This window comes from Danio aesculapii, chromosome 16, assembly GCF_903798145.1.
Source record: "Danio aesculapii chromosome 16, fDanAes4.1, whole genome shotgun sequence".
Taxonomy (NCBI): Eukaryota; Metazoa; Chordata; class Actinopteri; order Cypriniformes; family Danionidae; genus Danio; species Danio aesculapii.
The window spans coordinates 44,739,371-44,766,191 of NC_079450.1; the positions used below are offsets into that span (position 1 = coordinate 44,739,371).

The following is a 26,821-nucleotide window of genomic DNA, read 5'->3' on the forward strand; positions in this document are numbered from 1 at the left end:
TATAGTTTGCAAAATAGCATCATGATCTAAGCTGACTGTACTTTTACGGTCTGCTTATCTTTAGAATGCTCTTGAGAACCCACAATTGTTGGGGTCAGATGAAAAATAATAACTTTGAAAAACATATTTTGACAGTTTTACACATTAGACTGCATCTCAGAATAAATGGTGTGTACTGGGCTGTTAATAATAGGCTGAAGTAACCTTTTGCACAGTTCGAACCGATAAACATTGACACAATGTACACCTGAGTACGCTTCATCTGGGCTGTTAATCAGTCAGGTTGGCCTTTAACCCACAGGTTCATGCATTTAGAGACAGTGCAGATGGACATAAAAGACACTCAGATAAATATATAATGATGTATGACTTGTTTATTTAGGATGGATTCACAGGTATTGATATTAAAGCTCTTGTTTTGGTTCTTTGGGTCTTATGTATAATGCCACAGAGAACTACATCCAAGAGAAGACATTGATGTCAAAAACTTGTCGTCTATTTGACATCAACACATTGATGCCCTTTTGATCTCCATAATAACGACACAAAAAGTATTATAATATAAGAACAGTTTTATTCTGTTCGTTTTATATCTGAAAGCTTCAATTCCAAATTTACACTGGATTTTTTATAACTGCATTGCATGTAAACTACCTTGATGTCAAAATGACATCAAATTGACATCTAGCATTGGTGTCAAAAAACGTGTCAAAAATCCATTACAGGACAGTCCTGTAATCAAATGTTAGATATCAAATGTAATGCCATTTAGACATCATGGTAGTGAACTGACATCATATTGATTAGAATTTTTTATTTATTTATTTAATTTTTAAAATTTTTCAATGGGGTTTTGTCATTAGGGTTACCACTGGGATGTTTGTTCAGCGTAAGTAAAAAGTGACCAAAAAGACATCAGTGGACATTTACATTTGTATATAACATTTCAAAAGATTATTACTTGACATCACAAAGGAGGGCCACACCTCTCAGGATCCAATATTCTGGAGGATGACTGGTTCTCAGGTCAACAGCTGCAATATAGTTCAGGTCTGTTCGAACAGGCTTTTTATATATTGGACTTGAATACAAGCGAGCATCTTTCACACCTGAGGAAACATAAGTTAACAATTAGGTTAGTACCCATACTGAATGTAATATAATCAATAGTGTAAAGTAACAAATTACAAATACTCAAATTACTGTAATTTTTCTCAGAAATTATAATTTACTGCATAGTTTTAAAAATGTGTACTTTTACTTTCCCTTGAGTTCATTTTTAGTGCTGTATCTGTACTTTAACTCAAATACTTTCTTTCAACTTCCAGTCACTACTTTATATTTTCTTGTCTATGGGGATTTAAAAAAAAATCAGTCCTGCATGTCCAATCAAATCGCGTCATAATGAACTACCTTAAGACGTTGGCAATTTATAATTGTAGCAAACTGTTTGGAAGCATTAAAAATGTCCATAAAGATGTCATAGAAATGTTTAGATGCATGTCACTGATGAGAAGGATGCTTACTGTATGATGACCAAAATTGCCTTAAACACCCAGCAGGCACAAGATGTCAACATGACGTCAGATTGACAATGTAGCCCACTGTCGTGGGGACGTTGCATTTTGTTTGCAAATGAAAATCGGGTTTGAAATCAGAAACCAACGTCAGGCCGACGATGTCAATATTTAACCTAAAAGCAACCAAATATCAATGTATAATGATGTTACAGCTTGACATTGAGTTACAACTTTGACGTCTATCAGATGTTGGATTTTGGTTGCCATACCTGACGAATAAATGTCAGTATTTGACGTCAATATGACTTTGGTTTAAGATGTTGGATTGATGTTGAATTCTGGTTACTTCCTAACATAACCTAAAATCAACCAAATATGAACGTAATTTGATGTTATTGGGCATCAAAACACATTCTAATACATTAGGCGTCTAATGTCCTTGGATATATAAATTTGGGCATCACAACCCAAATCTAACCTAATATTAACGTCTTATCACGTTGTGTGCCTAGTAGTAATGACTAAGTGCACTACAAAATGTTACGTTTACACACATCCACAAATTAGATGTAAATGCACCAGCTTTTTATAGCGTAATACTCACTACTCTCTACTCTTGAGTACTTTTGAAAGGTCTACTTTTTACTTATACTTTGAATATTATGTGAAACAAATACTTTTACTCTACTTGCACTACATTTTTAGGCAAGTAATGGTACGTTTACTTAAGTATGATTTTTCAGTAGTCTTTCCACCACTAAATATAATGCATACTTTTATTACAAAGACGTTTTAAGTGGTTAAAGTTACATACCAACATTTTCTCCCTACTGTCTATACTAGATTTGCTGTTTGTTTGGTACTACTAATCAAAATTCTTACATAGATGCATTTGTGTTTGCAAATATTAGTTTTACTAATGTAGTCTCAACATGATTGTAGGCTAAACATATCCCTCATTGATAGTTTTTATGTGGCATCAGTCTATTAGGGGAACGCCACCCTGGCAGGCAAAACATTATTATCTCCCGCTGATCGCCAAGTCACAGGCTGAGTGATTTCTCTTTTTTTAGCCAAAAAGCTGGATAATTGTTGTGCAATAAGATAAAGCCAATGCAGAGACATGACAGGGATGTGAAATTTATGGATTTGTGCCTAATAGTAGCACCTTTAACGCATACCAATCTACAATACCTATAACAGTCAGTACATTTGCTTGCTTTTTATACAGTTTCTATTATACTTTTCAGGTTAAGTGCAATTAAAGTATACACTGAAATGCACAAAGTATAGATAGCAAAAGTGAACGAATAGATTTTCCCTATAAGCAAATATTAATCTTAAGAAAAAAAACCAACACCAAATATAAAAGCAGACACTGATCTCCAACAGGGTTTAAAAGACTGAACAATGGCTGGGGGTGCAGTATGGATTGCAAGCATCCACAATTTCCAGTATGTGATCATATCTCTACTGTGTATTGTTGATATGTGATCCAAATAATCGTGACTTGTAACAGATGGCAGATATGACTGGATTGTGTTGCGTTTCTATGGAGATCTCAGTGTAACTGCCTATACGGCCCATTGTGTCTTTGCCTGCCAGGTCTCCACACAGGTCACATGACTGAAAACTATCAATTAGAAACTTATATACAGGCTCCTACACAATATTGGCTTAGAAAATATGTTAAAAACCAAAGAAACTAATGTCTCTGGTGTTCATCCTTTTGAGTTTTCATTCAAAATATTTACAAAACAATGGTTTATTTCATGGAATTGAAACCACATGAGTAATTAATGACAGAATTTTCACTTTTTGGTGAACTCTTTAAATACTGTAGAAGTACAATAAGCACTGCAAGTACTGCAATTCTGCAACTGCATGTAAACCATCAGTCATTAGATTATTATTCAGTTTTTCTGATAAAGGCTGTTTCTCAATTCCAAGAATGCAGAGAATGGACTTGCATTCCCATTGAAAGCAGGTTACCTTGAAAGAATGAACTCAAAGACCATGAGAACACAAAACACATCCTGTGATAAATGAGATGATGTGATCTTCATGATAATCACATGACCTTCACATGTTTTAAATGGAAAACATTGTAACAGTCATCAATTGATGAACATTTTATTTTATAGTTTTCTCCCTTTTCTATTATAGAAAAATAGAAAAAAATAAGCTTTGGCAAAAAAGACACCTTTCAAATAAATCTGATTTCAGCAAATAAGCCCCTTTCCATCAGTAAACACCTTTATAAAAATATTTGTGTATGTTTACTTTCCCCATCTCATTTTTGTGTGCTTGCAGTGAGAAACTCCAGAGATAAACAAGTAATAACTTGGAACTGTAAATAATGCTGAATAGAGAAGTTCTGCACTTCCCTCCTCCTATATTTAGTCACAATGACTTCTGGGATTTCGAGAAAGTAAGGACCCTTTTCACAAGACTGTTATGATGTATTCATCCAGAATGCATTCATTATGATGCATTCTCCAGAAACGTCTCTAGGTCTACGTTTTCAAAATGAGCCTGGTTGCGTTCATCGGTATCTTAAATCCTTGAAAGGTTTTATTATTTAGAATTTTTATAAAAAGTATGTGCATTTCTATGTACTTACATATGTATTGTATCATCTTTGCATCAAAATACCAAAAAAAAAAACTATTATTTGAGGCATTTCTGATGCAGAATCTATGGGTAGGGACAGTAAACACATTTCAGGGAGGAAACCCCTCCCCTCAAAATGAAAACATTTAGGAGCTCATATTTTAATTAAGTACAATACAGATGCATATGTAGATTCATTAACTCATTACAATGTGAAAAGGAAACTTTTCATTATTTAATAATTATCAGTTTTTTTTATTTCCCTATTTAATATGCCCAATATTTCTATAAACTATCTCTACAAGGCTTTCCTGAGGTCTGTAATGGCTAAATAAATGCAAGGCCTTTCAAACAAAGGGCTTTATTTTTATGATCTAGGCGCAAAGTCTAAAGCGCATGGCGCAAAAGCATTAAAGGCGTGCCTGAATCCACTTTTGCTATTTTAAGGACTGAAAAATATGCACTGCGTCTCTGGTGCCTGGTATAACATGGCTGTGCTTATTCAGTTATGGATGTGTTTTGAGCATAACATGCATTAAACCAATCAGAGTCTCATCTCACATACCCTTTGAGAGTCAATTGTCATGCCACAGTGCATTTGCTATTTACATGGCGGACTTTGTAAGTGGAAAAACTGAACACTTCACTAGCGAGAAAACAGTTAAACAAACCATCTGCAGCGTGAGGATAAAGAACAAGTCTCCTCTATTCTGCCTCTTTACTTTTTCTTTCCTTTACCACTACTCTTTAATTTACTCCTTTACTTTCCTGGATAAGGAAACGGTGTTGTACACACTCCACTGAAGACATTCATTAGCCTACATATTTAATTTAGTTTGTAAAGCACAAAGATTTGTTTCAAAACTATTTCTAAATGCAGTTTAATATCCAGAAATCAAATAAATGAACAATAATATCAAAGTATGGTCAAAAAACTGAGTTATATGCAAACACAAGTCCTATTCTTATGCCTCATATGGTGATGCATGCGCCTCCAAAACCCAACAGGTGGACAAATCTAAACTTGCTTTTATTCAACCAAATATAAATATGCATATAATACATAATACAGATAATAATAATAACATTATACAAATGCAAACTGTCATGAATAAACTGAAAAAAAAAAAACCTGATATGAAGAAGGCATTTTAGGTAGTGGGTTTCATATATATGTAGAACAATTTTTTAAACATTATAATTATGATTTTTTTTCAAATGAAAAGATATTTGTGTATTGCTGTAACTCCTGTGTGTCTTAAGCAATGTGTAAGAGTTTTGGACCTGCATAGGTACATAACTAAAGCGCTCTGCGCTGGACTTTAGACCAGCTTTCAGTTGCTCAGTGAAATCAGTGAACAGCATTGCGCCAAAACGAACCTTAACACACCTCCTATCTAGACCGGCACACCCATGGCTCCACACAGTAGCACAAATGGATTTGCTATTTAAACAACCTAAAAATTAGGGTTGCGCTGGTCTGAAAATAACAACAACTAGCGCCAAACATGTCTTGCTCCTTATTGCACCGGGTGTATGATTGGGCCCGAAATGTCTATGACCAACTACTTAAAGCAGCTTACCATTAATCTAATAGAAAATGTAGTGGAATGTAATCGTTTTTAGTGCATATTCCATATAACTGCAGGTGCATGCAATATCCTTTATGGAATGATCTAGCAAAGTGAAAGTGAGTCTGTGAGGGAGAAACTCATGAAAGCTTGTGGGAGAGTTGGGATGTCGAAAGACAAAGATACCTTCAAGCCAGCTTGGACAGAAGAGTGTAGCCATATGTCTGAGATTTTCATCATTTTAATAGAGCATCTGTCAGTGGTTTACATGAAATAGATGCATCTGCCATTATGGAAAGTATGGGTATACTACAGTGAAAGCAGTAATCGGCTGCAGTTCAAGACTAATTAATTTCAATATTTTGTACATTTAAATACATATCTATGCTTGGCATATGAAGTATTATCAATAATGTATAGCAGCTGGAAATGTTGTGAGAAATCAACATATCAATATTTTGTCCCACTCCTGTAATAGGCTTATATTTATAAATTTTCATACAGTTTGAGCTAAGATATTCTTTAATTTAACCTAATGTTAAACCTGCTGTCAGCACATTTTAATAAAAAAAGTTGGGTTTCTCTCATTTATTTATAAAATGGTTTTCTTTCCTGTTCTTCTAAATGTGTGTTGCCTTTGGAGCAGATTAAGTTGAAGTATAAAACAAATAAAAACACTCACCATTGTTCTCAGCATACATCCTGATCACAGGCATCATCTCAAAGAGCACTTTTGGTTTGGAATCAATGAGTTTGCAGTTCCTGCGGTCCCAGCCAGCCCCTTCAAGGTAGAGACCATAGACGTATACCCCTTCTGCAGGAGGCTGCGTGATGTCATCCTTCATCCATCTTGTAACTTCATTACACAGAACCATACGGTCCAGTGCCCACCCCTTGTTAGCGCGAGTGATCTCCTGTCAAGTTAGTGATATGATTAATGTGCAGATGTGCTTGTAACAGATTTTTACATCAAAATTCAATATAAATTAAAATCTGAAACCATCCTGTTAAAATAAGGTAATATTAGTCATTCATAATGTACACAAAAAAGCAGGTCATTAAACACATTTAGAAACATTTTCTTAAAAATAGGTTAATTTTATAACTGCCCTACTTTTCAACAGTTGAGTTTTACCCTTTTTGAATCTATTCAGCTTATTTCGGGTCTAGCAGTAGCATTTTTATCTTAGCATAGATTATTGTATTGGATTAGACCATTAGCATCACAATCAAAAATAACCAAAGAACTTGGCATAGATTATTGAATTGGATTAGACCATAGCATCACAATCAAAAATAACCAAAGAGATTCAATAATTTGCAGTGATAATATGAAGTAATATCACAGCAGACGGAGCATGTCCTGCAACCATGGAGTCTAGATTAGCTAGATTGTATGTGAAATCGTGCTCTTTGCCTTTAAATAGTGCACTATTTGAAGGAGGAGCCATTTATAGTGGTGTCCGAAACCATAGTGGACATTATGATATGCACTCAATCGATCCCACAATGCACCACAATAATGAGTGTACAACCCATGTGCACTCAACAGCTAAAAAATACCCATAATGCACTGTGAGAGTTCACATACCAAATTAATTTCCATGTCTGATCACAAGATGGCTTCCACATCAGAATTATAGAGGTGTAATTTTCTTAAGAAATGTTTTATTTAATTAAAGTATCATTTGTTTACATGGCAGAAATCAAAATACTTTGTTTCATTAATAACAGATAGCTCGCTAAGAGTTAACTTATCCATCTGAATGATTTATCAACCAGCAAAACACAAACAAAACAGCATGCCTTCCGGTGTACTGAGTGCTTGAATTTTGCTTGTCTTGTCTTGTTTACCATTATTGTTGTTTTATCTCCTGTCCTGTTTGTAATTCTGTGTCTACTAAACGTTTTGTTAACATTTGTCTCTGTTTTAGGTTGTTTTTTTTCAGTTGAACTATGTTTGTTTGTTCTGATAATGTATTATTTCTTAGTACCAATTTCCACAAGAGTTTTTTTGTTCACTCAACTTCAGACATTTTAAGTCAGTACAACTGAGGTTTTTAAAAGTTGAGTACAAGTCGGCACCAGTGGTTAGTGCGAGTTCGATTCCCACCTCGAGGTCCTATGTTTATCCTACCCCTCTCCCCGCGCTTTCCTGTCTATACTCTCTACTGTCCTATCAATTAAAGGTGAAAAAAAAATGTTGAGTACATGAGAAAAAATGAAAGGAAATAAAGATTGTTTTTTTTTGTTGTTGTTGTACTGACTTAAAATTTTTACAGTGTGTACTAATGTGGGGAATAGTGAATGAGGGTATAAAGGGCAATTTCAGAGACAGCACTAAATATGAGGACTATTTTCAGGTGCTGTGTAATATCATTGCACCTGTGGCAGCAAAATTCCTTGATTATTATATCGGAATGAGAGTATAATTAGACCAGTGTTGGGCAAGCTACTTGAAAAATGTAGTGAGCTAAGCTATTAGCTACACTACTTAAAATGTAGCTTAACTACACTAAAAGCTACACCCTGGAAAATGTAGCAAGCTAAGCTGAAAGCTAATTTGCAAAAGAAACACATTATAAAATTTGCAGAATCACATTATAGTATATAACAGCAAAAACAAAAAATCCAATAAAACCAGGTGTTACGCATTTAAAATACTATAGTAATGTATAGTAAAGGGAAATATTTAGGAATAAGCATTAAATTACACTAACATACATACTGTAGTATCATTAATAACTATCATGAAATAATAGTAATTTCCATAATATACTTTAGCCTTTACTACAGTAAACTGAGGGAGAGGAGATAGAACTCCTCTCCCTCAGTCATCATCTCAGTCAGAAGAAGAAGAAATCATCATTCTTGGCATCATATGGATTCATTTATTGAATTGCGATCTTGTTGATCACTTATTGATCTGCGATCAGTAAATGTAGCTTGTGTGGACGCTACTGCACTACTTGACTAAAAAAATAGCTTCGCTACTGAAAAGCTATTGAATTTATAAAGTAGCACCACGCTACTGAGAAATGTAGTAGCTACTGCCAACACTGAATTAGACATATTGGCCAAGAAAATAGAAATACATTTTTAGCACACAATGTAACTACAGAAGAGTCAAACTTTAAATAGGAAAAATATACAAAATCTTTGGTCATTTTTTTAACAAGACGCTAATAGTCTAATCCAATAAAATAATTTATGCTAAGCTAAGCTAAAAGTGCTCCTGCTAGACCCAAAAAATTGGCTGAAAGAAAGAAAGAAAAAAGAAAGAAAGAAAGAAAGAAAGAAAGAAAGAAAGAAAGAAAGAAAGAAAGAAAGGAGCATTTTAGCTGGAATTGATCTGGAATGTCTGGGCTCTCTCCCTAAGTTTATTCTCAGAGCTGCAGGTGTTGGCAGCGAAATACAGCTGAGAATAGAAAAGCAGGACGGATGCCCAGCTCTAATTAAAACAATCCTGTTTCTTGCAAGCTGTTTACCCCCAAGACATTAGCCAGATCCCACCCCACTGAACAGTTTCCTTCAAAGCCTAAAACATCTCTAAACTCACTGTTTTTTGAGAATAATCTGCCACTCCGAAAGTATTTAGAAAGATGTGTATGTCAGAATTATTACAGAATGTTTTCGTAATCTGGGTAGAACATTAATAAAACCAAAGCAGATTGTAGCATCTGAAATGGATCAGACATGGACAAAAAATGAATTCAACCTTATAAAGCTTGACATATGAAATAGCAAATTTCAAATAAACAAATAAAATATTGAACATTTACACGCAAATAATAAAATAAATAATAAATTAGTTGTTTATGTAACATTTGACACATCAGGCTTTACATGACATATAGTATGATACATTACAAATCACAAAAAAACATATCGCAGAAAAAAAAAGGAAATGCTATAGATCAAATATAACTGTTGGCAATATTTAAATGACAAGAAAAAAGATACAATTCTCATAGCTTATGATTACAATTCAGAAAGATTATAATACACAAAAGGCTAATAAATTGTCACCAATAACACATAAGGTGCTATCAAACACCCACCTTTCCACAATATTTGTTAGGTGCATTTGTGCAAATTATCTGCACAGCTATTGAATAGAAATATGTCCAGTAAACATTTAAAATCTTCAGATGACGCCTATATAGCAGTATGTGCAGACCATCACTGATTACATTAGAAAAAGGCTATCAAATTGCATTTTCAATTTAGACCAGTCAACTGTATAGGAGCCTTATACCCCTGGCAGACATGTGGATGATCCTGTCCCATACAGCTGGCACTGCATGGCTCAACTGTGCGGTCAGCTGTTTGGAAAGGACATACGGGAACGGGTTATGCCTACATGGCTGCTTGCTCTCTTAATTTGGACCCAATTCAGCAAAGAGCTCCAAAAGGATAGCCCTTGGAAATCAGAAACAGTATGGTTGGCCAGAAAATCATTGTGGTCCCTAAAAACTCTTTCCCTTCAGATTCTGCCATTAGCAATGTCCTCTAATAAGGCCAACACAGCTATTGCCATATGTTGTATTAATGTGCACATGTTTTTATTTGTTTATATTTTATCAGCTAGTAATTAACAGCAACGTTTCTCACATGTGGTGAAGCATTAGACTCTGTAGTTTAATGTTTGCAACTTGACATAATTGCCTCTAATGCTGGGTTCACACCAAATGCGGAATTAAGTATTTGCGATACTAAGGCCCCACTTTCACTAATACTTTTTAGTTTTAAAATGCATAACTTTTGCTCCTTCCATCCACACTACCCTGGAGATTTCGAGCCCCAAAAATGAAGTTTTCTGAAAATGCTGAAGAGGCTGTTTTTTTTTAGAACACTGCTGTTCCAGGTCACTGTGGATGGGGGAAAATGAAGACATCTGAAATCGGAAGCGTGGCTGCAGACATTTGCTACCCGATTGAGGCTTTTTCTCTATATAAAGTACAAAAAAGTTCTGTCTTGAATCCTTTCCTTGTAAGTTCAGACTTTGCAAGTTTGATATGGAAAACAAACTGCAGAGGACACGTCGGGTAAATCTTCAAAAGGAACAGTGTACTTTATTACGTCAATCTCATCTGGTTATGTTGTTTCACTGTCTTTACGATAAAATAAAAACATGATAAAAGAAACTGTCTATTTTCATTTTGATATTAACAGACAACAAAAATGTTAAGGCATCGTGTAGCTACATATTAATATGGCCGTCATCTTCACTGTATGAATATTTATAACAAAAAGAAGCCTTTTTTTTAGCTGAATATCAGTTTTGATAGTCTATACAATATAGGAAATAAAGACAATAAATCAGTCAAACATGCAGAATCACTGTACGTGGTTACATTAATTAAACAAGTAATAGATTCAAAAGACCAATATCAGGGAATATGTCATTATAGACAAGATGAAGTAAATATCAAGTTTAACAACTATAGTGAGATGAGATCCAGCAGTAGATCCTTGATGAACTGTCCGATGTGTGCTGCCTTCACCTGGGGAGTTGTGCTCTCAGCACCGGCTGACTGCCTGAAGCTTAGACGTCTGCATACGCTGCAGCGCTTGCCTGAGTGTGTGTGTGGTCACGTGATGTGCGTTTTCAGTGGTGTATTGTGGACAGAGAGCTTTTCAGAAACGCTAGCTGAAACGCCAGTGTGGACGTGGATCATTTTCATTCAAAAATGCAGTTTTAAAACTAAAACACATCAGTGTCAATGGGGCCAAAGTTATATACAAAGTAAATACAAACACGCAAACAGGGGCGACTCTTTGCGTGACTCTGGATCATAGGTGTTAAAGTCAATCACTGGAGGGCCGCAGCTCTGCACAGTTTTGCTCCAACTATAATCAAACACAGCTGATCCAACTAATCAAGGTGTTCAAGATTCTTTTAAACACCTCGATTATTTGGATCAGCTGTGTTTAATTAGGGTTGGAGCAAACTGTGTAGAGCTGCAGCCCTCCAGTAATTGGCTTTGACACCTCTGCTCTAGATGGTGCCATTAACCTAAACTCATTGGCATTTGCCATTCCGGCATTTTGGGGAACTTTAACAACAAGTACAAAGCAGCAAAAGTAGTATTATCCATGTCTAGATTCACTGGATGTTTTTCTTCTCACTCACGCAAATAAAAACATTCATCCGACTGAATGAAGTGAAGAGTTAATAAAACGATGCGAATGTTCTCTTTGCATTTGGTGTAAACCCAGCATATAAAAACGCCAAAAATAGGAGAATTGTGCATATGCCAGTCATGGAGGAACACACATTTAGGGGAAGCAGGGGGTGTGCTATGAAAATAATATTCACGATGTCAAAGTTAGTCTACTTTAAATGTAGTTATTTAATAAGCTATGATACACATACTAAACAAAGGTATTATTAATACATTAAACTATTTATTTTTTTCTTTTATTTGGCCAAAGAATGTGCATATTCACAAAATAGACAAGCTAAATATAAGTGACTAAAACACAACGACAAAAGCCTTTTACATGCAAAGATGAAAGACTTGAAATCTGGAAAGCATCCATGTGCTCAACTCGCACGCCTTACATTTCCTTACAGTAAGCCATAGTTGACTGTATTTATGTGAGATTTTGACATGTGTTCGTATTTTTAGAGTTCAGGAGCAAGGACAACAGATCACATGCAGTTTGATCGAACTAAGATTGCGCTGGTATTGCATGACTCACCCTATTTTTTATTTTTCAAGTAGTCTTTTAATTTAAATTAAAAATGACACATTTGGCAAGCAATATGTTCGGATAATGTGTTCTTCTGGAATTACAAATAAATACGTGGAAAAAATTTAAATATTCCCCTCCCATAATGTCTGCATCAAATGCAGATTTTAGAACTCCTACAAATGCATATTCAATAACATCAGGTCCAAAACTAGCTGTGTTCAGGCCTGTTCAGCACTATACTTGCTGCACACATTTAGTAAATACCTACAATACTGTTTTAATTCCAAAAGACAGCTTGTGCTGGTGCAAGCTGTTACTAAATCCGGCCCCTATATGGTTAAATATTGCATAAAAGACATAATTTAAATTTTTTAGTGAGGAACACAGATTAGGAGGGAAATGTACAATTGTAAGTTTAATAGAAGTGTTTGTGTGATAGTAACTCACCTGTCTCATAGCTGTCAGAAAGCCCTGTGGGTTAAAGAAGCCTGTCATCCAAAAGCAGTTGGGTCGCCCCTCAAAAATCCAAGAGTGGAACTGTCTGTTCCGCTCTAGCAACTCCGTGAACCAAAACCCCAGTGTAGTGGAAGCCCATGAGGCCTGTATACAGACAGACAGACACACACGCAAATAGAAACTGAGTAATACTTAGTGAATCCAGATCTCACAGAGATTTTGAGGCAATTGGCACATGTCTGAAAATGAATCAACCAAAACACAAGCTTTTTAAATAACTTAAGATAATTAAAGATCATTAAACATAAGGATATTTAATTGTAATACGTTATACAGTATAATATTTGTATTTATGTAATTTATATAATAACTTAATATATAGTAATTTCTGTCTGTTTATTACAGGATGTCATTGGTTTGAGGAGACTGTATATATATATATAGTGTATATATATATATATATATATATATATATATATATATATATATAGCAGGGTATAACAAATTAAAGCAACCCTTTAAATTTACATCAACACGCACACAGAGTAAGTTACAGCCTGATTGTTATTCAGCAGGCGGTATTTTCAATTAGCGCATGATTAGCTCAGCTTGAGTAGCATATGAACTGCAGAGTTAAATAAAGCTGTTGTGCTGCTGGGCTGCAGGTGAGGTAAGGTGTTATTTAAAGCTGTTTTAACTAAGCATTCAAAACTGTGCAATGGTTTTTCAATCCAATAACCTAATCACATCTCTTAAAGGAACACTCCTCTTTTTTTGAAAATAGGCTTATTTTACAACATTTTCTCTCAGTCTTAATACATGATGTAACAGAAGAGTCAAGCTTTAAATAGGAAAATTCTCAAAGCTCTTTTGTCATTTAAGTAAAAATGCTAACAATCTAATCTAATTAAATGATCTATGCTAAGCTAAGCTAATAGTGCGCAAGACCCGAAGACTGGCTGAATGAATTGACAAATGGTAAAACTCAACTGGTTAACTCTTAGGTGAGATGTAAAATGAGTCTATTTGAAAAGACAAAAAAAACGTGGAATGTTCCTTTAACAACAAACAATAGTTTATAGTAGAATGCCCTGTGTGAAGACCATTAAAATACCAAACTCAAATGTGAAATGTCCTCAATTCTTTTTATATTGTGCACAAATGAATGTTGCAGCACTAAGGACAATTGCCATATATTCAATTATGCTGATTACACAGTTTTTTATACTTGTTAACAAATACAGATTGTAATGACAGTGATTATCATAATGAGTTTTTTTAAGTGATACAAAGAAGCTGAACTACAACTGAACATAAAAAACAAAAGAAATGGTAATTTATTTAAGAAAAATGCCCCAGAGGTGAAACCGGTGTATTTTAATAGAAAACAAGTAAGGGTACAGGAATATAAGTATATTTGCACAATCTTTGATACCACATTAAAGTTCCAGCAGAACTCAGAAAGTGTTACTAAAAAAGTGCATCAGAGAATGTATGTTCTTAGGAAACACAACTTTTTCTGTGTAGAAACAAATATACTGAGAACTTTTTATACTACCTATATTGAGAGTATATTAAGCTTTTCCTTTTTTATGCGGGTTCTCCTCACTTTCCGTTTGGAGACAAAATTGCCTTTGCGGAGCCTAGCAGAGTTACATGAACAGAAAATGATAAAGAAAACTCAAAGTGTGATAGGAGATGATTCCCACCCTCTGAAGCCTTTTTTTTTGTTGTTCTGTTGTCCTCTGGAAGAAGGTTTAGAAACATTAAATGCTCTTCTAAAAGATATAAGTTAACTATTGTTCCTGAGGTAATAAAGCTTTACAACCTACACAGTAGGTAGTGCTGTCGCTTCACAGCAAGGTCGCTGGGTCGCTGGTTTGAGCCTCGGCTCAGTTGGCATTTCTGTGTGGAGTTTGCATGTTCTCCCTGCGTTTGCGTGGGTTTCCTCCAGGTGCTCCGGTTTCCCCCACAGTCCAAAGACATGCGGTACAGGTGAATTGGGTAGGCTAAATTGTCCGTAGTGTATGAGTGTATGTGTGAATGAGTGTGTGTGGATGTTTCCCAGAGATGGGTTGCGGCTGGAAGGGTATCCGCTGTGTAAAAATGTGCTGGATAAGTTGGCAGTTCATTCCGCTGTGGTGACCCCGGATATATAAAGGGAATAAGCCGAAAAGAAAATGAATGAATAATATATGGTCCTTCCTATGTTTGTTGTAGTACTATTTATGAAGTTATTATGAAGCATGCTCGATTGTGTTTTTTAATATTGTTTGTGAGTGATTTGTCTCTTTATGTGTTCGTTGTATGACGCTACTGCCCTAATTTAAGTGATTAATGAAGTTGTTAAACTTAAACTCAAAGCTATTCAATATTAGGCAAATAGTTCACTAATACAATGATTCAGTGACTGGCAGCTGCATGGACTTACAAAGTTATGTGCAAGAAACAGAACTCTTAAAGAACCATAAAATGTTTTTTATGTTCCTTAAAATACTAATTTGTATTATTTTTAGTTATATTTAAAAGGACATTTTACTTTGCAATAGTAAGTTATTACTTGTATAGTATAGTATAGTAAAGTATAGTATAGTATAGTATATTATAGTATAGTATAGTACAGTATAGTATAGTATAGTATAGTATAGTATAGTATAGTATAGTATAGTATAGTATAGTATAGTATAGTATAGAATAGTATAGTACAGTACAGTATAGTATGGTATGGTATAGTATAGTATAGTATAGTATAGTATAGTATAGTATAGTATAGTATAGTATAGTATAGTATAGTATAGTTGGCTGTTCCACCTCAGCATCTGTCTATAAATACTCAAAAACTGTGCAATATTTCTCTGGTGCATTATTACAGCACACATATGCTTTTACCATAAGAAAGGTCACATACATTTCTACACACGTCACAAAGTAGCATAAATGTAAAAAATAAGTTACAGCTACCAATCAGTGACTGAAATTTCCTGCTCATTAACTAAATTGGACCCTAGCATTAGCAGCTACTATGCTTCACAAATGTTGGCATTTTTGTTGTGTTTACTGTATGTGCTATACATTTTACACATGGGAAATGACCGCTGACCTTTTTCCAGCGTGCAGGTATCCGGGCATCGTACATGCAGTCTAGTGCATCTCGCAGGTTCTCACTCATAATGATGGTTCCATCAATGGCAAGCTTCAGGTCACTCAGCGTGTTTCTGACCAGAACAATAACTCTCTGCATGCGATCAATCTCCTGCCGCAGAAATATGTTCATGGGCTGAAGTGGACCCATGCTCATCAGTCTCTCTCTGACCTGGATGGAATGAATAATGAAGGACTTTTTATTTACTTGTGCTTAGAAGCCCTATAAGACATAACATCCAAAAGACAGTACTTTGACCATGAAGGCATAATTCGTTTGCTTATGCTTTTTCAATTATTGCAACACGTCTTTCAATAAAGAACTTGCTGTACTTAATATTAGTCAGGTAATGGAAACAATATGTGACCATGATCCAAAATATTAAAAATAGTCATTTAAAAAAGTTATGTACTTTTTTATGTTATGGATTTTTGTTCATGTGCCTGGAGCTGCTGGAGTTACAGGCTGCTTCAGAAATCGCCTACTACTCAAATATGTACTACATTTGAATTTTAATTTACTATACAAGCATTAGAATAGTACCTTCTATACAGTATGAATAGAAATCAGGATGTATTACGTCTGCCATTTGTCATTATCACAAGACCTACAGGCATCAGTTCCTTCACTTCACTTCCATAAAGTCTCTCGCTTGGCTTCATGGGATAGTGTAGCGTCCATCAGATGCACACTTCAAAATCTTACCGGATGTAGTAGGTCATCCAGGTACTTATCGTTTCCTGTTTTGTGAATACTACGAATTCAGCCATACTACTCTGCTTGCATACTGTTTTTAACGTACTATATAGTATGGAAGTATGCAATTTCAGACACAGCCAATATGATGCTGTGTCATAAGTTTTGGAAATTGAGATTTATACATAATCTGAAAGCTAAATAAATAAGCTTTAAAAAATTTGAATCTGAGAGTCTAAATAATGAAAAAAATACATAAATTTGTCTAAAATGTAATTAAATTAAATTCTTAGTAAAGCATATAACTAATCAAACAGAGTTTTTAAAATAATTACAGTAGAAAATTTACAAAATATCTTCACAGAAAATGAACTTTACTAAATATTATAATGATTTTTGGAATAAAAGAAAAATACTTTTCGCCGATGTATAACACCTCATGACTAATCAAAGGGTCCAAATTTGATAGTGCACACCAATGCGCAAAATGACAGATATAAAATCATAATTTAAAAAAAATAAACACTTTTTTGACTGGGAAGATCTCAAGCGTAAAATGCTCTAGGCGAGCACAGTTTCTATTTCATTCAACGAAGAAGAAGCACCAAAGCAATAAGAATGTGGAGCAGCTTTTTTTCCATTGGTGTTTGAACACAAAGAGCTGTATGATAAACACAACAGCAACTACAATAATGTCAGTAGGAGGGAGAAATTATGGAAAGTAGCAAATAGGATTTGATGCTTTTAATACTTTAATGTAACGTTTTTTTATGACTTGCAAGTACATTAAGTGTCATCTAATGTCAGATGTTATTTTGACACATTCACTCTGCTCAGCAGCAGTGTAAATTACCTGGGTCTTAATGTGGAAAAACATCTTGGAAAAACACTAAGAACAAGTGTGAGCAAAAAAGCTTCTTTGTGGTCCAAGTTACATATGCAAGATTGCTAAAAGAGTGACATCTGGCATACTTTACTGTATGTGTATACTGTACCGTAATGCTTTTCCACCACCATGATCTAGGGATCTGCATGTCTGGACAATATGTCAAGCTAATACAAGCAGTTGTAAAACCCATCTTCTGTTGACTATAAGTAACTTTGTAATCAGCTAACTTTCATTAAAGTATTAGTAAAGCATTAATAGAGTGTTTAGGATTAATCGAATAATAGTTGATAATAATTAGTAGAATGTTTGTTGGAGGACTCTCATATTAAGCAGATGATCTGCTAATATTATAAATCACTGGCAGTTGACCTACTTAGGCAAGGCAAGGCAAGCTTATTTCTATAGCACATTTCATACACAGTGGCAATTCGAAGTGCTTTACATAAACAGGATTGAAAGAGACAAGTATAAGAAAAAAAAAACTAATAATAATAAAAATGATTAAAAAAACTGATAAAAAACAGATCAAATGTGTTAAAACAGGTTATAAAAGAATAAAAAAGAAGAGAAAAACATAATAGTGCGATCTGTCGGACATAGCACAGTGCTTATTCAGTAAAGGCACAGCTAAACAGATGTGTTTTCAGTCTTGATTTGAATGTGCCTAATGTTGGAGCACATCTGATCATTTCTGGAAGCTGATTCCAGCAGTGAGGGGCATAGTAGCTGGAGGCTGATTCACCCTGCTTTAACTGAACTCTTGGAATTTCTAGTTTAGATGATCCTAAAGATCTTAGTGATCTGTTAGGTTTGTATAAAAGAATGTTTACGCAGGTATAGGGCTGAACAATATATCGTTTGAGCATCGATATCGCAATGTGTGTATCTGCAAGTGTCACATTGCAGGATTCGATTATTTATTAAAGATTTAAAGATATTAGAAGAACCCAATCATTTCTTTGTGCAAGTTATATTGTTTTACACAAACACGCATTTAAAATAAAATCCAATATTAGTTTTGGTAAAAAAACATGCACTCGCTTTCCATATTAATTGAAATATGTGTAAACGGCACATATAGGGCCTTTGTTTGCTTTACTAATATTATAGAGAATACTACATATTCTATTCTAAAACATAAAATCACTTACAAAAGCTAACACATATTCTAATATCATATATAAATCATATAAACAAATAGAATAAATAAATAATGAGGCTATTTATTATAAAATTTAATATTCATAATTTATTAGGAAATTTAAAAAATCCTACTTTAATAATAATATTAATAATTTTAAGATGATGATTATTATTAAGTAGGATATTGTTTATTTATATATATTTTTTGAACTACCTACAACTTGACACATGTAAACCACAGCAGAAAGTTCTAACCAACTGGCCCATTCATATACAGTACAGATACTTAATAACCCACTGTAAATTAAAGCATTAACGTATGCTATGTTTTTCGTTTTCACAAGCTTCGGAGACGTAACATAAATTCCGCTTTTAAATAATAGGTCACCTACAGCTTTCGTCATGAGGCTGTTTTCAAAATGACATCAATGTTTTCAAAGTGCACTGCGAAGGGAGCACAATTGTAAACATGAAGATTGCTAAAACTGAACTGTAAAAATACTTTGAAAGCAAATTACACCTAAAAGTGATGATTTTATTGCTTTTTTATTTTTATTCATTCCAACTTTGAATGTTAGAATGTTTTAAATGAATAGGGCATAAGGAGGATAAGTAGGAATAGAACACAGCCAGGAACTATGTTTCTAACTACAGCTCAAGAGGCGTAGTTGCAAGTGCACAAGTTTGCAATGTTCGTTGGAACGATGGATTTGGGAAACGGCAAATCAACGAACTATGTTTGCAACAACAGAACTTGCGACCTTAGTTGGCTAATGATGGTTTTGGAAAACACACCCCAGAACGGTAGGTGATGAGGTCACTACAGGGGACGCAATGTTTTATTTACATGCAGAAAATATTCATTTTTCTCTATTGCTCTTAATAATTGAGTTTTAAAACTGCCAACAAGCAGTGCATGATGATTTTTTTCATCACTGAGTTTTAAATATTTTAGGAAAGCTCATGACTGAGACAAATCTGCTTCTCTGCCGTCAGCCATGAGAGATAATGAAAACAAAAAGCCCTCATGCACCCTAAGGCACGCTTTTTTCCTGCTGCCTTGTTAATTGGTAGATAATCAGAGGGGAGTAGCAGCCAATTACTGCCTATATGTCTCAAAGGCACCTACAGTTTAGTGTTAGAACATTTGCGAGCCCCTCCACCCCCATAAAAACGCATTAGTGCAGGCAATCTGTGACCTCAGCACCATCCGTCAACCCTGAGAATGTCCCCTCAGGACTCAAGCTTCCAAACAGCAAAGGCCATTTGCTCCCATTGGGCTCTGAGCTCTACATCAACCGTATGCGATTTTGCTGCATCACAGTAGCTCAGTCTGAAGCCTCACCTCAAATGGAACAAAATCTGGAGGCAGTTTCTCCAACATGTCATCTGCTAGCCGACCCACAATGGCCTCCCTGGTCTCCCCACCTCCAGTGGAGCTGTCCTTTGGTTGGATACTCAGGATTGTGTCTAGTACGTCCTTGGCAAGTTTGCTTTGGTAAGTGATGTCTGCGTTTGGGTGAAGGCCAAAAACCTCAGGGGTGTCATATGTTGGGAGACCCTGCAGACAAAGAAGGAAAAACGTTTATTTTCATACAACTGCAATTAAAAATCATATATTTAGTTTTTTGTGCATTTAAAACCAACTTCAGTTTCAGCAGTGAATGTTACAGTAACCAAAAGGAGTCTTGTGACAGCTCTATGGCTTGATTCATAGACTGTGCAACAGTATAAATAACAGTGTCATTGTCATATAAATGGTTTTTAGCTGTGTTTATCTCTTGACTTAGGTCATTTATGTAAAGTGAAAATAAAATTGGAGCTAAAATAGATCTTTAATAGATTAGAGATTCAAACGCTTTAGAAATATCTGATAGCCATGAAATCGGTCTTTAATTATCTAATTCAGAGGGATCTCCCCCCTTTAATAGAGCAAAAGTCATAGCTGATTTCCATGCTTGAGGAATTGCATTTGAGCTTAAACATAAATTAAGCATAGCAGTTATTGGTTCAGCTATGTAATTTGATGTAATCTTTAAAAAGTAAGGTTCTATATATTACTGTCCCTGCTTATTTTTTAACAATATAAATTCATTAAAGCTTTGTGAGCTTGAGTAACTAAAACTGGAGTAGAACTAAAGGGCTGAATAGGAGCCCATAATTCAACAATATCTTCTATTTTATGTTCTTCAGAATTGTTATCCTCAGATGTTAAACCAGCCGTTACAAAAAGCCTATTAAAAGCATTTAAAATATTTTCCTTTACCTTTATAAATATTTCCTTAACTTTTATATATTCAGGTATTCTAATTGAGGATTGTAACCCAGAAACTAAAAATATGAATTTAAAAAAGAGATCTGTGCTAAGCTAAGCATTGTATTTAGTTTTAGATTATATAGTTTAGTTTTAGATTAATTTTACTCAATGACATATTTGTTGCCCAGCTTTCCAAATGTAAGCTCATGAGAGCCAAGAGATCCGTACAAGCTGACTTTACTTACAGCAAGTAAACATGTTTACTCACTGTAAGTAAAGTCAATCCCTTTAAAAGCAGAGATATATTACAATTTTTGGTGTTATTCTGGAGTCAGATCTGAGTTTCAGTAGTCATGTCAAAGCAGTAACTAAATCAGCATATAATTATTCCAAAAACTTCACAAGAATTTGATGCTTTGTTTCCAGTAAGGACTTGTTCATGCTTTTATCACCAGTAGGGCGGATTACTGTAATGGACTCCTCCCTGGCCTTCCCAAAAAGACAGTCAGACAGCTCCAGCTCATCCAGAATGCTGCTGCCAGGATTCTGACCAGAACCAGAAAATCAGAGCACATCACACCTGTCCTAAGGTCTTTACACTGGCTTCCAGTTACATTCAGAATAGATTTTAAAGTATTACTACTTGTCTATAAATCACTAAATGGCTTTGGACGTCAATACATTACAGATATGCTCACTGAATACAAACCCAACAGATCCCTCAGATCATTAGGATCAAATAAATTAGAAATTTAAAGAGTTCAGTCAAAGCTGGGTGAATCTGCCTTCAACTACTACACCCCCTGCTGCTGGAATCAGCTTCCAGAAACGATCAGATGTGCTCCAACATTAGGCTCATTTGAATCAAAACTGAAAACACATCTGTTTAGCTGTTCCTTTACTGAATGCGCACTGTGCTACATCCGACAGATCGCACTATTATGTCCTTCTTTTCTTTTTCATTATTGTAAAACCTGTTTTAACAAATTTTAATCTCTTTTTAATAATTTTTATTCTTTGTTATTTTATTTTCTTACTTGTTTCCGTCATTCCTGTTTATGTAAAGCGCTTTGAATTACCATTGTGTATGAAATGTGCAATATAAATATTCTGTAGGTGAACCATTAATCCATGTAAATTAATCCACTGAAAAAAAAGGTAATTTTCGATCAGAATTTGAGCATTAGCTTCCGTGTTTGAAGTGGCAGTCCTTCAGTTTGACAGCTTCAGCCACAATATTCTTAACCACACCCCTCTACCGTTAGATTGCTATGAAGGAATGATGCGCAAAAAGAAAGCTCCGCCCCTCAATACTCCATTCAGTTGGACGTACAACAACATACTTAAAAGTCTTGGCAACTTCCAATTCACACAAAGTCAAGTAATCAGTGCAGTATTTGGATTCTAAATTTTAAATATTCTAAACATTACAAGTAAACCATGTCTTGTAATCAACTTTCACATGATGTAAAAAACTATTATGGTAGCTCATTATAAAAAGCTAAAGCTTTTTGTAATAGTTACCAGCAAGCTTTTTTGTTTTGTTGTTTTTTTAAAGATGTCTAAAAGATGTCTAATAGACGTCTTAACATAGTCATCTTGGCTAAAACAAGGCTAAATTTGGGCTGTCAGTGTAAATCTAATAGACGTTTAAGAATAGGCCAAAACTAGACTAGTCATCAAATAAACAGAAATGAATGACTACACATATAAAGTCTGTCTAATCGGTCTATTTGACGACTAGTCTAGTTTTGGACTATTCTTAGATGTCTTTTAGATTTTCACTGACAGCCCAAGTTTAGCCTTGTTTTAGCCAAGGTGTCTATGTTTAGATGTCTATTAGAAGTCTATTAAGCACAAAATTGTTAGCTGGGTTTTATAAATGGATGCATGTTTTCCCACATTTCTCAATCGTTGTTTATGATTTGTGAGTTGTGTAACAATCATCTCACATTATACACACATTCATGCTATTTTCCATTCAGCACAAAAGCTTCCTGTAAATAAATTATGCTTAGAGAATGCATTTGCCTGCTTCACAGCTGAAAAATGCAAGTAGGACATGTGTTTTTTTAATGCTTTTGTGTGCAGTTTCATTCACAAATGTTGATAAGCGCATTGTGTGTTACACAGTGAACAATGCTGCAGTGTGTATGGTGCCGTCGAGTGCACAGATCGGCTCCTAGAACCATGTTTGTCATTGAATCTGAGAGGATAATCCTGCTGTGAGTTGGGGCTAAAAACATCCATCACAATCAGCTCAGACAGAATAAAGATCTGCCGTACTCTGCCGGCAGCTGTACGATTTCTCTTGCTGCTTTATGTGACTCACTGCCTTTAATGTACAACAAAAATAAGGCCATCAGGAGGCTGGCTACGACCCTCTCGGCACTCAAATTACTATTATGAGGTGGTGTATGTATGTGGTATTGATCTAGCTGTACTATTTTTAGTGCTGATGAATCAGCCTTTTAACTATGCATGTGTGTGCTTGTTTATGTGATTTATGAGGACACAAATTTGTATAATGACATGGGTATGACCTAGGTTATGAGATGGTTTATGAAGACATACCTTGTGTTCTTGTAATTTTAAATCTGTTTAAAATCATACTTTTTCACATTTAAATTTGGTAGGTGTGGGGTATAATAATAATATAAGAAGAATTTTTCTACAGTATAAAATATAAAATACATATTGAGAGCCCTCATAAATCACAAAAACTAACCTGTGTGTATGTGTGTGTGAAGAAAAATCTATAAAATGCTGTAGTTATAAAGATGCATATTTTTTTGTAAAATATTTTTCTTGCTCTTTTTATACAATCACCTACTTTCAGCATGCACACACTGGGCCAGATCTTGTTTCATGAATAGTGAATGTAATGCATTTTAGCATACACTCCCACTGTGAGCTTTGAATTAAACAAAGCTGCTGCCTAACTTACGTTTTGAGAGGGTGCTGAGAATGTGTCACTTAGTATTGGCTGATTTTCCTGAGAACGTTTATTGGCACTTTGCTAAGCAGGCAAAAGCCCACAGTGTTGTAACACATCAGCATTGTCATCCAGCAACACTATTATCATCATATACTCATCATACAATCATACACCCGGTGCAATAATATGCAAGACGTGTTTGGCGCGATTTGTTGCTATTTTCAGACCAGCGCAACTGTCATTTTCACGTTTTGCACCACGTTGTTTAAATCGCAAATCAATATGCGCTGCTTTGTGGACTCACATATAGAAATACACAAATATCTTTACATGTGAAAAAAAATTAAATGATTAAAATGTTACAAAAAATATTATTTTCCACATAAATATAAAAAACACTACCTGTATGCCTTCTTCATGTCGGGGGGCTTTTTTCAGTTTATTCATGAAAACTTGCATTTGTGTAATGTTATTATTATTAGCAGTATTATTTATTATATGCATGTTTTTATTTGTTTTAATAAAAACAAGTTTAGATTTGTCCACCTGTCGGGTTTTGGAGATGTCTTCAGCACCATATAGGGCATAAGAATAGGATGTGTGTTTGGACATAAGTCAGTTTTTTTAATTTAATAGGAGAATAAGCACAACATTTTCATACTTTTCTGTTCTTAAAATATGGATTCGGACACACCCTTAATGCTTTTGTGCCTTGCGCTTTAGACTTTGTGCTTAAATCATTAAATTAGAGCCCTAATTACCTCCCTTTCTCACCTCCATCTAAAGCAGCGATTCTCAATCCCAGTCCTTGCACAGCAACAACATTTCTTTTCATCTCAGACGCTTGTTCTAATTTGACAATAAGTCTCATGATTTCAGTTTGAATGGAGCATATACAGTTGAAGTCAAAATTATTAGCCCTCTTGTATATTTTTCCCCAATTTCTGTTTAACGCAAAGACGACTTCTAAATATAATAGTTTTAATATTTCATTTCTGAACTCACAACTGATTTCTTTTATCTTTGCCATGATGACTCTACATAGTATTTGACATTAAAAAATGACATTTAAAGGTTTAACTAGGTTAATTGGACAAGTTAGGGTAATTAGGCAATCTATTGTATAACAGTGGTTTATTCTGTAGACAATCTAAAAAAATTGTTCTTAAGACGGCTAATAATATTGACATTTAAATGGTTTTTGCTTTTATTATAACCAAAATAAAAGAAATAAGATTTTCTCTAGAAGAAAAAATATTAGTAGAAATACTGTAAAAATTTCTTTTCTCCATTAACTATCACTTGAGAAATATTTGAAGAACAAATATTTCACAAGAGGGCTAATAGTTTTGACATTTTCAACTGTATGTTTCATCCAAGTGGAATTTTAGGGTGGGATTTGTGTGATATGTGAATTTATTATGGTGTGTTAAATAAGAGAGACATGCAAAATATGCAGATCAGTAGGGCGTGAAAACTAGGATTGAGAACGCTGATCTAAAGTGAAGACCCTGTTGAAAATCCTGACAACAAAGAGCCAGACTGAGCAGATTAACTGGACACTTCTAACTTACCTGGATGTATTGGAGGTACTGGTCCACATTACTGCATTTGGGAATGCTGTAGCCTTTGTAGAAGTGGAAATCAGGGCTGAACATGTTCTCACTGAACCACACCTTTGCAAATGTGTTCAAGAGGCGCTTGTCATAGTCATCGGTCACTCTACCGCCATACTGGATCTCACCGATCATATATCGTACAGTGTTCCAGGACACACCCTGTAATAAAATAACCATTCAAATTTAAATGTCAGATAAATTTGCCAGCGTTTTGCATAGACCCTTGACAAAGCTGACAGATCACTCAATTTATGTAATACAACATTGACACAATGATAGAAGAAGTAATGTCGAACTTCCATAACAAGTGCAAGGACATTTGAGTAGAATTCATTTGATTTGATTTGAAGTCCTGGGTTGATTCATGCTCACTGCAAAAATTCTTTATCTAGTCAAGAGCTAAAGTCTTATTTCTAGCCCTTGTATTGATCTTGTTTTATAGAGGACCTGTTATGCCCCTTTTTACAAGATGTAAAATAAGTCTCTGATGTCCCTACACTCTCAGGAAAAATGGTACAGCGTTGTACCAAAGAAGGTACAAACCCTTGTCACTGGGCCAGTGCCTTTTTATGGAACAGAACTGTACCTTAAGACAAAGATACAAATTTGTACCATTGCAGGTTGTACCTTTTAAGGACATGATTTGTACCATAGAAAACCAAAATGTACCATTGGTTTTTAAAACCTGCAAATACAATATTGTACCTTCATCACCTTCATTATCTGATCCATGAAGGTACCACTACAGTGACAAGACACTTTGTACCTTAACAGTGTCAGATGTGTTCCTTCAAGAACTATTTAAAGGCATTTTGCTATAATTTCAGTAAATATAAAACATCAAATAAATTTATTAAACAATGTTTCAGTTTACAAAAAAAAAGTTTATTTTAGTGTAAATACAAAATTTTAATTTACAATAAAGAATAAAAATACTTTAACATAAATTAAGAGATCTATTTTTTGCTAAACATTTTACAACACTTTTCACAAAAATGTTACAGGAATACATTCTCCCATGTACAATATAAAAAAACATTTCTCCAATTTTCACACAATACCTTTGTAGTCACTTAAATGTTAATTTAATTTACTTAATTTTAAAATAGAAATAGAATTATGCAAAAATATTGCAATGAGATATACACAATGTTTGATTAGTTTTACAATACTAAAACGTCTGCATGAACACTTTGTTTGTGTGCGACTTTTGCCAGCTCACGTGCGTAGTGGAAAGCAAACTGATAGTGGATATCAATAATGAAAATGTTTTAG

At 34.6% G+C, this 26,821-nt stretch overlaps 1 protein-coding gene across 1 annotated transcript in view; it reads right to left on the reverse strand.

Annotated features, from left to right (window-relative positions):
• Positions 1-375: 375 nt before the first annotated feature.
• Positions 376-26,821, reverse strand: part of dnah5 (dynein, axonemal, heavy chain 5) — a 264,013-nt gene continuing 237,567 nt past the window's right edge. The window contains exons 75-80 of the mRNA XM_056476107.1: positions 25,502-25,705; positions 20,078-20,293; positions 15,963-16,175; positions 12,854-13,006; positions 6,387-6,618; positions 376-1,109 (exon numbers count right to left, since the gene is read on the reverse strand). Coding sequence (XP_056332082.1) covers positions 958-1,109; positions 6,387-6,618; positions 12,854-13,006; positions 15,963-16,175; positions 20,078-20,293; positions 25,502-25,705 — 1,170 coding nt within the window. The 3' untranslated portion in view covers positions 376-957. The remainder of the gene's footprint in view (positions 1,110-6,386; positions 6,619-12,853; positions 13,007-15,962; positions 16,176-20,077; positions 20,294-25,501; positions 25,706-26,821) is intronic.